The 15,108-nt window shown below is 37.1% G+C and overlaps 2 protein-coding genes across 3 annotated transcripts in view; one reads left to right on the top strand and one right to left on the bottom strand.

Annotated features, from left to right (window-relative positions):
* The window catches only part of LOC306885396 (uncharacterized protein), a 55,335-nt gene extending 49,315 nt beyond the window's left edge, over positions 1 to 6,020 (bottom strand). For both annotated transcript variants that reach the window (XM_079441867.1, XM_079441866.1), the window contains exons 1-4: positions 5,852 to 6,020; positions 5,261 to 5,322; positions 4,915 to 5,163; positions 459 to 4,675 (exon numbers count right to left, since the gene is read on the bottom strand). In XM_079441867.1, coding sequence (XP_079297993.1) covers positions 459 to 4,675; positions 4,915 to 5,163; positions 5,261 to 5,282 — 4,488 coding nt within the window. In that variant the 5' untranslated portion in view covers positions 5,283 to 5,322; positions 5,852 to 6,020. The remainder of the gene's footprint in view (positions 1 to 458; positions 4,676 to 4,914; positions 5,164 to 5,260; positions 5,323 to 5,851) is intronic.
* Positions 6,021 to 7,039: 1,019 nt separating this feature from the next.
* LOC306885106 (interleukin enhancer-binding factor 2 homolog) lies at positions 7,040 to 12,393 on the top strand. The gene is made up of 14 exons (XM_079441447.1): positions 7,040 to 7,164; positions 7,666 to 7,722; positions 7,814 to 7,856; positions 7,927 to 8,031; positions 8,216 to 8,293; positions 8,383 to 8,485; positions 8,598 to 8,663; positions 8,783 to 8,899; positions 10,406 to 10,484; positions 10,562 to 10,649; positions 10,737 to 10,798; positions 10,885 to 10,999; positions 11,072 to 11,162; positions 11,260 to 12,393. The coding sequence occupies exons 1-14, from the start codon at positions 7,160 to 7,162 to the stop codon at positions 11,409 to 11,411; spliced, it is 1,161 nt and encodes a 386-aa protein (XP_079297573.1). The 5' UTR covers positions 7,040 to 7,159; the 3' UTR covers positions 11,412 to 12,393.
* Positions 12,394 to 15,108: the final 2,715 nt, after the last annotated feature.

Raw genomic sequence — 15,108 nt, 5'->3', positions numbered from 1 at the left:
CTGAAATACATGGTTCTTGTTTGCATTTGCATCTCTGTCCAAGTATTTTTTTTTTAGATATGCTATATACAGTATACAGTTATTCTGAACATAATTCATGATCAATTTAATTTTCACCATCTTCAAATCACCAAATTCAGTTTAAATCCCTTTTAGCATTTTATGTAGTACAAGAAATGTTCTGAAATGTTCTTCATATTTGTCATCAAATAAAAGTTTGACCCTATTTACTTTCTTAATACATGTGTGTGCAATTCATTGCAGGTCTTTGTCTTTGTCTATTTCTTTTTCTCTTTTTTCACCCATGATTGTCGTGTTTAACTGTAAAAAGTTGCATAATTGTATAATGGGTTACAGACACTTCATGTTGACTTTAAGAGTCCATTTGCTGCTGACAATATTGATAATGCAGATAATATAATGACACGTCTGTTAAATGCAAGTAAAATATGACTTACCTTTTCTTTGCCTGTCTTTTCTAGAGCAATGAGTTCTTTCTGTCTCTTTATCTCTTCTTTTGCCTCTTCTATGTCCTCCAAAGCATTTTTCACATCTTCTCTCATCTGCTCCACCATTAAATTCTCTTTAATTGTCCCCTCCAGCCTCTCTTCCAGTTCTTCTCTTTGCCGCTGCATCATATTTCTCATGAATTCTAGTTCATCTCGTTCTCTCATAATCCTTTCTTCTCTGTATTCAATTTCTCTTCTCCTTCGTTGAACTTCATTCTTCAACAGCCTCATCTCATCCCTATCTCTCTTCATCATTTCCTTGTTGTGTTCTACCTCAGCCTTAAGACCTGGCAGCATTTCGCGGATGTGTTCAATTTCCAGAATGAGCCTCTGCATCTCAGCATTCATCTCTTGGTCTGTTGTCTCCATCTGACTTCCTGCCATTCGGCTTTCAATCTGGAATTTTGCTTTCCGCACCATTTCTCTTGTCCCCTCAATCTGCTGAATAAGGTTGATTATTGTGTGGTTCATCTGGCCTTTCTCTTCTTCTAAATCTCTCTCCTCCATCCTAAGTTCAAACTCCTCTCTCGCTCTTTGGATTTCAGCTTTAACTTGCTCCATTTGATATTTCTGTCTCTCCGTCTCCACTCTTTTCTGTTCCATCTCGTCTTTTGCCCTTTGTATCTCCATCCTCATCCGTTCCATCTCGTCCTTCTTCCTCATGGTCAGTTTCATTCTTTGATCAAGTTCTTTCTTTTTCCCTTCCATTTCTCTCTTCATCAGCTCCATTTCTCCAATCTCTCGTTTGGTTTTCTGCATCCTTTCCTCCAACTCTTCTCTTTGTCTTTGTATTTCCTCTTTGACATGCTGCATTTTGTCCATTTCTGCTTTTGCTAGCTCGATTTTCCTTTCAACATCCTCTTTTTGTTTTAAGATCTCAGTCCTCATCCGTTCCATCTGGTATCTCTCACTTTTTGCTTTCATCATCTGGATTTCAATATCTTCTTTCTGTTTTTGGAGGTCTGCTTTCATCTTTTCAAGATTATTCATTTCCAACCTTGCCTTTTCCATCTTTATGTCGATGTCCTTCTTCTGTTTTGTTAACTCCATCTTCATGTCTTCAATCTCACCTATCTCCTTCTTCATAGCTTCCATCTTCCTCACCATCTCCTCCTTCTCCCTGCTCACCCTCTCACGTTCCTCATGCTCTCCCTTTTCAGCCTCATCCCACAACCTCTCTATCTCCGCTCTCACTCTGTTAATCTCATCCTTGACCTCTTCATATGTGTCTTTCCCTCTCAGCGTTTCCACACGGATCTTCTCTAGATCTTCTCTCTCGTGTTCCATGTCCTCTCTCATCTTCCTCAAAGTGTCCTCTCGTCGTTTTGTCTCTTCTAACCTTTTATTCACTTCCTCTCTATGTTCCTGGATCTCAATCATAAGACATTCAGCTTTCTCTCTATCTTGTTGCGCTAACTCTCTGCTTCTGTTCATGGTCTCTGTGTCCAGAACAAGCTGAGTCTCGATCTTCTCAAGTTCTTCTCTTTGTCGCTGCACTTGAGCACTCTGTTCTACATCATATCTCATCATTTCATACCTTCGTTTTTCTAGATCTTTTTTCTCGTTCTGGACCTGAACTCTAATCTGTTTCAGCTCCTCTCTCTCCTTGTCCATCCCAACTAAATGCTTTTCCTGATCTTCCTTGTCCTTCAGCACAGCTATTTTCATTTGCTCGACAAACTCTTTCTCTTGTTGTGTATCCTCCAGCATTTTCTGCAGGTTCTCTTTTTCAGAATGCCTCAACTTTTCTAGCTCATGTCTGGCTCTTTGTATCTCTTCATTTATTTGTTCTAACTCCTCTGTTTTTTTGTGTATTTCATCTCTTTGCTCCAGCGCCTCTGTTATGGTTTCATACCGTCTTTTTTCTGACTCTTCCATTTGCTTTCTTAAGAGCATCTCAGCCTCTTGGACTGCAAGTTTGGCATGATTTGCCTCCTCTTTTTCTTCTTTTGCAACTCTAATCCTGTTCTCTATTTCTGCCTGTTGTCTTTGTAGCTCATTTTGCATGCTTTTGATTTCATCTGCTTTTTCTTTAGCCTTTTCTCTGCTGTTATTAATCTCTCCTTGCTCTTTCTCCATCTGTTCTATCATTTTTGTCAACTCCTCTCTCTTTGCTTTAGCCTCATCCATCTGTTTTATTGCGGCAAGTTTGTCTTCTTCTGCCTGAACCTTCATTTTTTCAAGACTGTCCTTCCACTGCAAGAGCTCCATCCTGCTCTCCTCAGTGTTTTTCTGAGATCTTTGGACCTCGTCCCTTAATTTTTCCAGTCTTTCCAGCTCATGCTGAGTTTTCGCTCTGAGTTCGACTTCCTCTTTCTCTGTTTCATGCCACCTGCTCTCCATTTCCTCCTTCACCCTGAGGATTTCACTTCTGAGGAACTCACACTGTTCGGTCTCTCTTCTCACCCATTCTCTCTTTCTTTCCAGCTCCTCCCGCTCTTCCTCCAGCTCAGATTTTGTCTCCTCCATTTGTTCTTTTGATTTTTGGATCTCCTCAATTTTCTTCTCAATATCTTCAATTTGTCCTTGAATTTCAGCCTTCATTTTTTCAATTTTCTCATTTTCCCGGATTGTGACTTCTTGGCTGTTCTCAATCTCCTCTTTGGCTCTGTCCGTCTCACGTTTCATTCTTTCTAACTCTTGTCGGTCCCTCAGCATCTCCTCTTGTCTTTGGTTCAAGCTGTCTTTTTCAGCCTTGATCTCTGCTTTGATTAGTTCTGTCGTTTCTCTTTCTTGTCTGGCTTCTTCTCTTATCTTAACACTTTCTTCCTTCTCCTTCAGTATCTTTGCTTTCTGCATATCGTTAGCCCTTTGTATCTCTACTCTTAAACTCTCCAGCTCGTCTCTCTCCCTCTGCAGTCGAGCTCGGTGCTCTAGCTCCTCTGTCACTATCTCATACCTCTTCTTCTCCATTTCTTCTTTAACTTTTCGTATATCATCCTTCTGTTTTTCTAGAATATCTTTGTCCTTCTGCATCTCTATTTTCATATGTTTCACCCTATTAGTTTCTCTTTTTATTTCCTCAACTCTGGCATCCATAGATATCATGTGATTTTGTATGTCCACTTTGGCCTGTTCAATCTTTTCCCATTCCTTTTTGACCAGCTCTTCATTCATTACCAACTCATCTCGACCTCTCTCAATTTCATATTTCACCTCTTCCAGATCTTTTTCTTTTCTTAAGACATCTTGCCATTTCTTTTCAATCAAGTTGTTTTCTGTAAGTGCTTGAGCTCTCAGCTGGTTTATTCTCTCATTCTCTTGTTTTGAAAACTCTCTGTTTCTTTCAACCTCTTCTCTTGCTCTCTGAATCTCGCCCTGCAGGTATTTCAGCTCATCTCTCTCTCTTTGGATTATAGCTCTTTGTTCCAGCCCTTCTTTCTCTGTTTCATGCCACCTTTGCTCCATTTCCGTCTTTACTTGCTGTATGTCAGCTTTAATCTGCTCAAATTGGTCTCTTTGCCTCTTGATGTCATACTTCTTTCTCTCCAACTCGCTTTTTTCCTCCTCTATTTCAGCTTTCATCTGCTCCATCTGACACTTTGCTTTTTGTGTTTCCTCAATCTTCATCTCTATCTCACTGATCTGCACTTGTATTGCACTTTTCATTTGCTCCATTCGTTCCATCTCATACTTTGTACTTTCACGGTTGCTCTCCAGCTCCTCCTCCTGTCTCAGAGTCTCATATCTGATCATCTCCAAGTTCTGTCTCTCTCTCATGATTTCATCACGCTTTTGCTCCAGGGTGGTTTGTTGGGTTTGGAGGTCAGATCTCATTTGCTCAATCCTCTCCCTCTCTCTATTTACCTCCTCTTTATTACAATCCATTCTTTCGCGGATGTGGTCCATCTCGGCTTTCATGTGAGTAATAGTTCTCTCAAGTTGTCTTTTCTCTGTGATCATCCTGACTATCTCATCTTGCTGTCTCTGAATCCTCTGTCTCATGTTGTCTATCTCAGTCCTTTCTTGCTTAGTTCCTTCCCAAAGTTTCTCGATCTGCTCAATGGCACGCATTGTTTCCAGTCTACGCCTTTTTAGAGAGTCTTTTCTTTTCTGGAAGTCACTTGTATGTCCATTTTTGTCATCCTGTCTTCTTTTTTCTCCGGGAGAACTGGGTGGACTGATTCTCTCTGTTTGCGTATGCTTGCTGTTGCGTTGTCTCCACTCTGCAAAATAAATAAAATAATAATAAAAATTATATATAAATTACTATTATTAATAATAATAATAAATATTCATGTAAAGATTTTTTTTTTTTCTCCATACGACTTAGTATGTTTGTAGTGCCATGTTAATAATGACCATGACTGAATTAATTTAGTGATAAGAATTCACAAACTGGACAGATCCAGTTCTTGTTAAATGGCACTATCACTATCCACTAAAATTAATTAGATTTTCTAACCTAGTTCTTGAATCAGTTCAGGCTCTGTCATTCTCAGGATGAGATGGAATGACACTCTGTTTAGGGGTGGCTCTCTTTCCAAAGCCTTAAACAGGAGCCGCATTGCCTCCTGCTGGGTTGGAGCAGCCTGCACTTGTTGAGCTGCTGCTTCATGGATCAGACTTTGGGAGATAACAGCCTCAGCAATGTCACTGACCCGAGTCGCCCTTGTAATTATCTGCTCCTTGAATTCTGTCAGGAAGTCTCCAACTGTTGGGAAAGAGAACATTTGCACTGTGTTAATAAACAATGCATGACACAATCACAATTAAATTTTGATTAAATTAAGTAGTACAGTGAACTTTACCGTAATCTCTGGATTCTGCCATAGCTGTTTGCTACACGATTTTAAAAAGGTTGAATTGTGATCTGAAAATTAATACAAATTAATCCCATTGTGTACTACAGTATTAAAAATAATAAAATATCATTAAAAATAAAGGATAAAGTAAGTGTACAGAAATGTAAAGGTGAAGTTACTTGAGTGTTATACAGTTTTCGAAAGATTTTAATTGTGAAATGTATTGTGAAATAGAAGAGAAAAAAATAATAATAAAGCAAGATATACATTTAATCCAGGTCATTTTTAAACATGAGTATTAAGGAGGCAGAAATGGGAATGCTGCATTTTTTTAATAAACTTGCGTTGTTTTCTTTACAAATTTTATTTATTTTTTCCCTTAAACCTATAAGTAAAACACATTTTGAAGTTATAAATAAAATGATTATTAATATGTTTTACAAGAAAATACTATTTCAGTTTTTCTTCTTCAAAATTTCATGTTTACTAGACATTTCTGAGTGAAAATTGTTTATATATCATTTTTTTCCCCCTAGTGTAGCTAAGATGTGACTTAAGAAACTGATATTATTTTATAAAACTTTAAGAGATTCTTACCTTTTGTGTTATTACAGGAAGTAATTAGTTCTGTAAACAGTTGTGGTCTGATGATGGAGGCATATTGCTCTAGCAATGGTGAAGGTGACTTTAAACATTTAAAAACAAATCTTATCTTACTTTAGCACATGCTTGATGTCTACGTAATTGACGTAAAATGGCACGTCTTGTGGTTATCATGCATTTGATTGGCTATGGGTGGTAAAATTTCTTCTGTCTGGTCTTCTCTGATAAACTCAGTGTATGACAGTACAGGCCCACCCCTGACATGATAATGTGAAGTACTGCAACACCCACTTGTACTGTTTTGAGAATAAATGCATATTAAATGAGAGCCAAAATTATGGCACATCGAGTAATTGTTTATGTATTTTATATATAATTATGCGGAGTCTCCAGGCGAGGACCAGCAGACTGAAGGACAGCTTTATACATCAGGCTGTCAGGAAGCTGAACTCCCTCCTGTCCTTGCCCCCCCCATGCAACACTGAACTTTGATACTACGACCCAAAGTTTGCACTCTATCTATTCTGCCATGTGTCTTATACCGCTTTATCTATCTCTTTCTTTATTTTTCTACAATGTCCTCATTTGTATATCTGTATAGTTGCATGCACATATGTTTAAACTGTATTTATCTGTATTTGAACGTCTACTGTCAGTGTCTTAAATGTTAACTGTATGCACCAGGGTCTGAGAGTAACGCAATTTCAATTATCTGTATGTGCCGTACATGTGGAAGAATTGACAATAAAGAAGACTTGACTTAATAATTTACTCAGTGCATATTTATCCATTACAAATTATAGTATTAGCAAAGATATTTGAGTGAACAGTATTAAACATAAATAAATAAAAATCCCCTTTTGGTTTAATGACAGTTGCACTAAGTGTAAGTGTAGAACTATCTGACCGTCTTTACAAAAGAGTTCGTGTGATTTCTGAAGTCAATGCTTAACTAGTTCTTCTTAATTTACTATATATATATATATATATATATATATATATATATATATATATATATAAATTAACATATTTATATCATTTGTGTATATATATATATATATATATATATATATATATATATATAATTTTTTTATTTTTTTTGTGGTTATCCAAGGACTCATTCGAATTGGACTTTTGTTATAACTTCTCGGACTTTTATCATTGACGGTTATCCCGGACTTTTATTATGAAAAGCAACATCCGTCGAGGGAGGGAAGCGCAGACCAGCGGCGAGTTGCAGACGGAGGCAGTGTATTTCTCACCAGCGTGTGTCCTTGTTAAACTGACAAAACGTCTTACGCAATGAGGTACCAATTGTCTTATTCTTCTTAAGATAAAATAGAGTGTGCTTAAGATACAAACCGAGGTTCATCAAACTGTTGCTTGTATTATTATTTGTTGCTAGCTCATTGCATGTTAGCATGTTGTTCTGCTAGCCGCCGTGCTTTTGATGAATAAAATAAAGAAAATGTATTTATTATTAAAGTGTATGCTTCAAAACTGATTAAACGATGTGTTTGGATTTAATATTCATTTATTTATATATTTTTGTTAAACTTCATGTATCCGAATAATGAGATCGTTCATTCAGTTATGAATGAATGAACGAAGAACCTAGCATTAACATGAACAGTGATGATGATCGTTTCACATGTATTTCACTTTTCACAAGTTATTTTTTGTTTGGCTCATTAATTAATCTTTCTCACACATTTGAGTTTTTTTTTTTTTTCTTAATCGTTTTAAGCTTTTCTCGTATATTATATTTTACCCCTTTCATTTACTATTTTTTTTTTTTTTTCTCTCAGAGATCGTGGCAGGGGCCGAGGTGGCCGGTTCGGCTCCCGCGGAGGTTTGATCCAGGGGTGCGTTGTTTATTATGCATATTCTTGTTTTTTATCATTTAATTGGCTTGCTTTAATTTCTTTGTATTAACCTGACATTCTGTTCTCTCAGGTATCGGCCCTTTGTTCCTCACATACCATTTGACTTCTATGTTGTAAGTACAGTTCTACACTGATTCTTTGCTTCATGAAACAAGCCGCCAGCTCATAAATCTCTTCTTGCAGTGTGAGATGGCCTTTCCCCGAGTGAAGCCAGCACCTGATGAGTCCGCTTTCAGTGAATGTCTGCTGAAGAGAAACCAAGACCTCAGTCCTAACCCTTCTGAACAGGTACATTGATTTTTTTCATTTAAGATAAATTCTGCCAACACACCCAAAGAGTCCTGTCCATTTAGGTTGCATAAGCAGATGATAGCACCTCATCACCCTCCATATTAACACTAACGTTTTAAATTGTGTTAGGTGTGTTATTAGTTTAATATTTCTTGCTCTTGTTTATTTATTTCTGTCTCAGGCTTCCATTTTGTCCTTGGTCACTAAGATTAACAACGTCATTGACAACCTAATTGTGGCACCTGGAACCTTTGAAGTGGTGAGAAGACATTTTTATAAGTCCGTTTACTTTTTATTTATTTTTTCTCTGTGTTTTTGTAATACTAATCAATGTCTAACAATTTCCAGCAAATTGAGGAAGTAAGGCAAGTGGGCTCATATAAAAAGGGCACCATGACAAGCGGACACAATGTAGCCGACCTCGTGGTTATCCTGAAGATCTTACCCACCCGTGAGTCTCAGTATTTCATGACTTGTGATGTTCTGATTAGCTGTCTTAATATATTAATCACTAGCCCAAGTATGCTTCTTTTATTGATAATCCTATTTTTTTGTTTGTTCAGTGGAAGCTGTCGCTGCCTTGGGAAACAAAGTAGTTGAGACCCTGCGTACACAGGACCCTTCTGAGGGTGAGTATGCGTTTTAATCTGGCAAGCCAATCAGAGCATAGATGGAAAAATAATTCGTAATAGTGAATAAAAAAAAAATCAATGAGAATTTCTCAATATTTTTCCCCTGTTCTCTCCAGTACTGTCCATGCTGACCAACGAGACAGGGTTTGAGATCAGCTCTGCCGACGCCACTGTGAAAATCCTCATCACCACGGTTCCACCCAACCTGCGCAAACTGGACCCAGAGCTCCACTGTATGTTACACACTCAAACACTTCATGTATTCTTACAAATTAGCTTTTCTTACTAGGGATGTACCAGGTATCTGTACAATGCTGCTCTTTTCTTTTTCATCCTTGTCAATATTGGATATTTAAAGGGTTACTCCACCCCAAAATGAAAATCATTATTCACTTATACCCATGTCGTTCCAAACCCGTAAAAGCTTTGTTCATCTTTGGAACACAATTTAAGATATTTTAGATGACAACCGGGAGTCTTGTGACTGTCCCATTGACTGCCAAGCAATTAACACGTCAAGGCCCAGAAAAGTATAAAAAACATTGTATAATAGTAAACATCAGAATAGTGAAGTGAAGTGACATACTGCCAAGTATGGTGACCCATACTCGGAATTCGTGCTCTGCATTTAACCCATCCAACATGCACACACACAGCAGTGAACACACACCCGGAGCAGTCCATCTGCCATCAGTGGTTCAACCGTAACATTATGAAGCTACGAGAATACTTTGTACGCAAAGAAAAAAAATTCCTGCATACATTAGCCTATGCGGTGTTGAAGCAGGTTAAACGGTGCACGTGTGCATTTAGAGTGTGTTCTTTCACTGCATGATTCAGTCTATTAAAATGCATTAAGAATTATCGTAAAATTCAAGATATGGGGGCAGAAAATGTATACATTTACGTTTCATATGGTTAAAATCACACGGAAGAGTGCTGTTTTTTTTTCTTCAAAAATAAGCATGATTACAAATGTGATACTGATTTTATACAACAGTTCAATAAACAAGAAGTTAATATTAAGAGACTTAAGTTTTAGACACCATATTGCCTGTTTTTGCTCCATTTTGCCGACAAAAAATAATTCCAAACAGCTACAGCACTGTTTTGCGTCTCTGAGCAACATGACGGTGCTTCGTTCCTGAATGAATCAACCATTAAATGATTTGGTTCAGTCACAATGACTCACTTGTTACATGTGACTTTCTGCCGCCTACTGGAAAAAAAGAAATCTTTTTTTCATACTGTACATTAATACTTAAAGGTGCTGTATGTAAGTTTTTGATCCTACTAAAGCATAAAAACAGCATAATATGTTTGCAGATATTTAAGAAACATGCTAAGTTAACATACTCGTTTATCTGAAAAACAATGCTACAGTCAGTTATTCTCCTTTGAACATGTGCGTTCTGGCCCACTGCCAGTTTACCTAATTGTATTTCGGCACGCCAGGTTGCCAGTTGGCGGAAAACACAGTGCATTTCATTCATTGTCATGTGCGCTCGTTCATGTTGGTGTTCTTAATCTGGCAACCTGCATGTGCTCAAGTCTGAAGAGTAGGGGCCGGGTGTAAAAAAAAACATGAATTTGGACTGCAATATGTAGTTCAACCGCTAGGTGTCAATCCTACATGCAGCACCTTTAAATTCACTTGTCATTTAAAATGGTTTATCATTTATCTGTAATCTTGGTTGACCAGAATTATAAAGTTACAATTTTTTCTCTTCCTTTTGCAGTGGACATCAAGGTTCTGCAGAGTGCTCTGGCAGCCATTCGTCACGCACGCTGGTTTGAGGAGAACGCTTCTCAGTCAACGTAAGTACACTTTCTCTTAATGGCTTTAATGAATCAAATGTGTTTTGTGGCTTACTTGGGTTTCTATCTTGATTCAGTGTGAAAGTTTTGATCCGCTTGCTGAAAGACTTGCGAGTCCGATTCCTTGGATTTGAGCCTCTCACACCCTGGATTCTAGATCTGCTGGTGAGAACTGTCGTCAGAGTCTAACTTTTGTCTAATCTTTTCTGCACTACACCAGCTGACTTGCCTGTAATGTTGCTCTCTTCATAGGGACACTCTGCTGTGATGAACAACCCGTCTAGGCAGCCCTTGCCACTCAACGTTGCTTACAGGTAAGGTGGTACTGGCTGTTTGTTTTGCTTATTGTAATGGGCATCAAACTCTGGGTTTTGAAGTATAATGAGCGTGTGTTTTGCAGGCGCTGTCTTCAGATGCTCGCCGCAGGTCTTTTCTTGCCAGGCTCTGTAGGAATCACTGATCCGTGTGAAAGCGGAAACTTCCGTGTGCACACTGTCATGACCCTGGAGCAGCAGGTAATGCAAACTTCAGTCAGCAGGTAATTTAGTGTTAAAAATGCAGGTAATCTAATTGATTTGTTTCTGCAGGACATGGTGTGTTTCACAGCCCAAACTCTGGTGAGGGTTCTCTCTCATGGAGGATACAGAAAAATCTTGGGCCTTGAAGGAGATGCTAGTTGTAAGTGTTTGAGGTTTATTCCAGATTAAATTGATCTGTGTAGTTGTATCTGAGTGTCAGTGTCACTGAGGCTGATGTTTGTGATGCCAATCTGTAGATCTCACCACTGAGATGTCTACATGGGATGGAGTGATTGTCACCCCATCTGAAAAAGCTTATGAGAAACCCCCAGAGCGCAAGGAAGAGGAGGATGAAGCATTGGAGGAAGGTGGAGAGGGAGAAGATGAAAGCATGGAGACCCAGGAGTAATGCAATGGTCTCTGACGGTTTTGGCCAGGTCATTTGTATTTATGTTGGTTTTTAATAGAGATCTGTGTCTCATCTTTAAGTTTTACCCAGAAGTCCTCTGCATATCTACATTTGGTTTCTGTACATCGGTCTGCACCACCTAGAGTTAAAGCCATGGTAGTAAACAGCAGAGAGCTCTAACAAGGACCAAAAGGCAATGGCTCATTCTTGACATGTTTACATCTAGGAAAAGGACTGAAAATCACTTAATTTGGTATCATGTGGTGTTTTTTTGGTTTGTATTTTTATCACTGATGGATCAAGTAAAGTTTTTATTTCCTACTTTGTACTATGTTTCTGCATTATTTTAAATGAGTTCTTTTAATATTATTTAGGTATTTTTAGGTTGCAAACAGTCCATTTGCTGTGTTGATTGATCTTGGACTTTAATGGATAATTTACCCAAAAATGAAAATGAGGTTTGTTTTCTTAAGCACGTGTGAATGATCGAGCTTTACCACATTAAAAAAAATGAGAGACTAGAAATAATATATTCATTTGTGTACTAAAGATACCTGGGAGTTTTATGTGTGTGGAATGATGTGATGGTAAGTAAATAGCTTAAATTTTTTGGGTACAGTACTTCACAAACAGTTGTTCTAAATGCCCTCTGAAGATGCTGTTATTCAGACCAATAGCAGCATAACTAGTATGGAGTTGCTTTTACACAGTCTTACCAGTTGCCTTTAACTATACTAATGAGATATGTCCAGCTGCTGATCTACAGCATCATAAATGACAGCAGGACCAGGCCAGAAGTCTCTGATCGGAAGTTAGAGAATGTCTATCCACACCTTACCACTAACCTCAGCAAGGCTATAATCCCCACCCTCTGGATGGTAGTAATGCTTTAGATGTTTAACGGTGGCTTCTTATGCGAGTACGTTTTAAGCAGGCTTTTCAAAAGTTTATGATCTTTAATAAAAATAGTGAGTGTGTTTATAAAATGGATACGTTCTTGTGAAATGTTGAGGAAAATAACAGGACACTAAGTGGACAGCAGTTATTTTACCTTGCTAAAATAGCTTTATAGTAATTTTAGAAAATGTTTACAACCGTTGACAATATTACATTCTGTCTTTAGGTTTACCACATCACAGTGTGCCATCTCTGATTTAATGCTAGTAGACATTGAGCTGTACTTCTCAGTGACCAAAGGCTATGATCCATGTATTTTACTTCAGCTGTGCCATTGTTCATCATAAGGCCTTCACCCTTTAACCGCAACACATGGTAAGAGATTCAGATTTATTTCAAATCTGGAAATAATATATTGAAAAAGGTGAAGCTGTAAGCTATTGCAGTTTGGTAAAACAATGTAAAAAGCATAGATACAAAATTAAGTTATTTTACCTTGGTACTGTATCAAACAAATATATGATTAAAAAAAAGAACAACCATAAATAGTGATAACATTAATAATCAATTTGTCCACAATGTTCTTATAATGCAGTGTTATGAGCAACTTAATGAACAATTAAAAAAGAACAGAATTGTTTTGCTACATCACAAACTGGCCAAACATATATATATATATTCTTTTTTTCCATTAAGAAAGGGGAATACTCATTCTTCAGATCTACATATTCATTTGACATTTCTGTAATCTTGCACGCAACTGCTAGAAGAGATGGGCCTAACATTAGCTGTTATTTTTAAATTTGTCTCATCTTTCACAGGGCTATTTTCTACAATAGCAGCAATTACAAACAATAGAATAAAATCTAAATCGGGTGGCTCTTTACACATGAACACCCTGGAGAATACAGAATAGATTTTCTCATAGTCATAATTGCAATAACATTTTTCATTATATATGAAATTATTAATAATACCAGTAATCATCAACAATCCATTGAATATTAATAACTTCAATTGCAACAGATATATTTACTATACATAATACAATGGAACGTGAGAAGGTATTTGTAATTACACAGTAATTGTTTGTAAGTCTATGACCCATGTAATTTCCAGTGATCTGTAATGCGTTATAGAATCCAACGTAACGTCTACGTCACACTGCTACAAGCTCCTCTGTGCTACGAAGAAATATTCATCACTTACTCTAGCTAAATCTGTTTACGGCATATACAGAGGCTTCGCCAACACTTTTTAGACTCGTTTTTCAGCTTAAAGGAGCAATGGCAGAGTTTCAGCCATCCATTCCGACCTATTAAGACACCAGATGTCTTAAAAACTGACAATCAGCATACCATCGGGTCATGTGTTGACATGGGAAGCTTGACATGATGTAGCAAGAGACACAGCCATTAAATATTGTATTTGACTAGGTTCCATCAATCCATTTACATTGGAAAACGTTGGTCAGAATAGAGAGGCCATCAAAATAGTCTTTCTGAGCAGTCCGTTTGAGAGTCAGACTGATTCCTGTCAGTGCCTGAGAAGGCAAACAACTTGCAAAGGGGAAAGTGTGGTTAGTCTTGCTTGAAATTAAGTTTCGTTGGTATATCAAAAACATATGGCCCTGATAAGAGATCATCCTATTTCTCGCACTGGAAAGCCCAACGGCATGTTGTACATAGTCGTTCAGTGTTTTGAGAACGCAGGAAGGCCTTCACAGTGGAAGAGGAAATAGTCTGTTGTGCTTTTCTGTCATCTTAGACTTGCTGCGTCCAAAAAATGTGTAAGTTGACTGTGATTACAACCGTTTTGAAGCAAAAAATAACATTTATTCATAAAATTATGGATATTTTATCCATAAAGTATTTGTTAAATAAATAAATAAATAATATATAAATACAGAAAAAAAAACTATGATAGGCAAGAGTAAATGAAAAAAACATAAATGAAAGTACCAAAAAAAAAAAAAACTGTTGGACTAATTAATTGATAAAAAAAAAATCCAACAAGTTTAGATACAGAAATGTAGGTGTAGTTATAAATAGAGAAATACTCCTGCCCTTTTTTTCCAGACAGTGGATAAAGATCTACAGTTTTGATAGTTTGTTAATTTTTTCATGGATTAATAAAAGCATGCAGGTTACATAGAAACATCCAGTGTGAGGTTATTAGCTGGATCAAGTTTAACAAATCAAAATGTTTGAATAATACATAGTGAGTTATATATTTCGTATTGAATATAATACTGAATAGTTAGATTTAAAAAAAAAAAGAAAAGAAAAAAAGCCACACATAGTGCTGTTAGGCACGTGTAGATAGTCAAGACATAGAAAACAGAATATATTTTTTGCCCATGGACAACATGGCAAGTAGCTGTCAACCATCTATTCTTCTTTTGTCAAAAGTCTTTAGCCAGTCTGTTTCGAGGTTGACAAAAGAAATAAGAGGAAAACAACACAATTCTGCTGAAGTCCACAGAGCTGTCACATCCCTACCTTGTAAATTCTTAGACACTTTTATAACATATTTTAACATCACTTTTGACAACATATGTTTATCTGCTAATCTAAAAATGTACTTTATAAAATATACATCTCCCAATAAAATATTTTCCATTATCCCATTACTTTTTCCATAGTTAAAAAAAAAAGGTCAGATCATTCATGCAATCAACATATTTCATTAAAAAAAAGGAAAGTAATAGATGGAATTGGCAAGAATTACTGTGCGATCTTGTTTCCAGTTTGCTTTTACCCATTTGAGAAGTGGAATGCAGACAAACACATAATCCATT

Source organism: Barbus barbus (assembly GCF_936440315.1).
Source record: "Barbus barbus genome assembly, chromosome: 19".
Classification (NCBI taxonomy): domain Eukaryota; kingdom Metazoa; phylum Chordata; class Actinopteri; order Cypriniformes; family Cyprinidae; genus Barbus; species Barbus barbus.
Note: the sequence above shows the minus strand (reverse complement) of the source record. Positions and strands in the feature narration are given on the sequence as shown.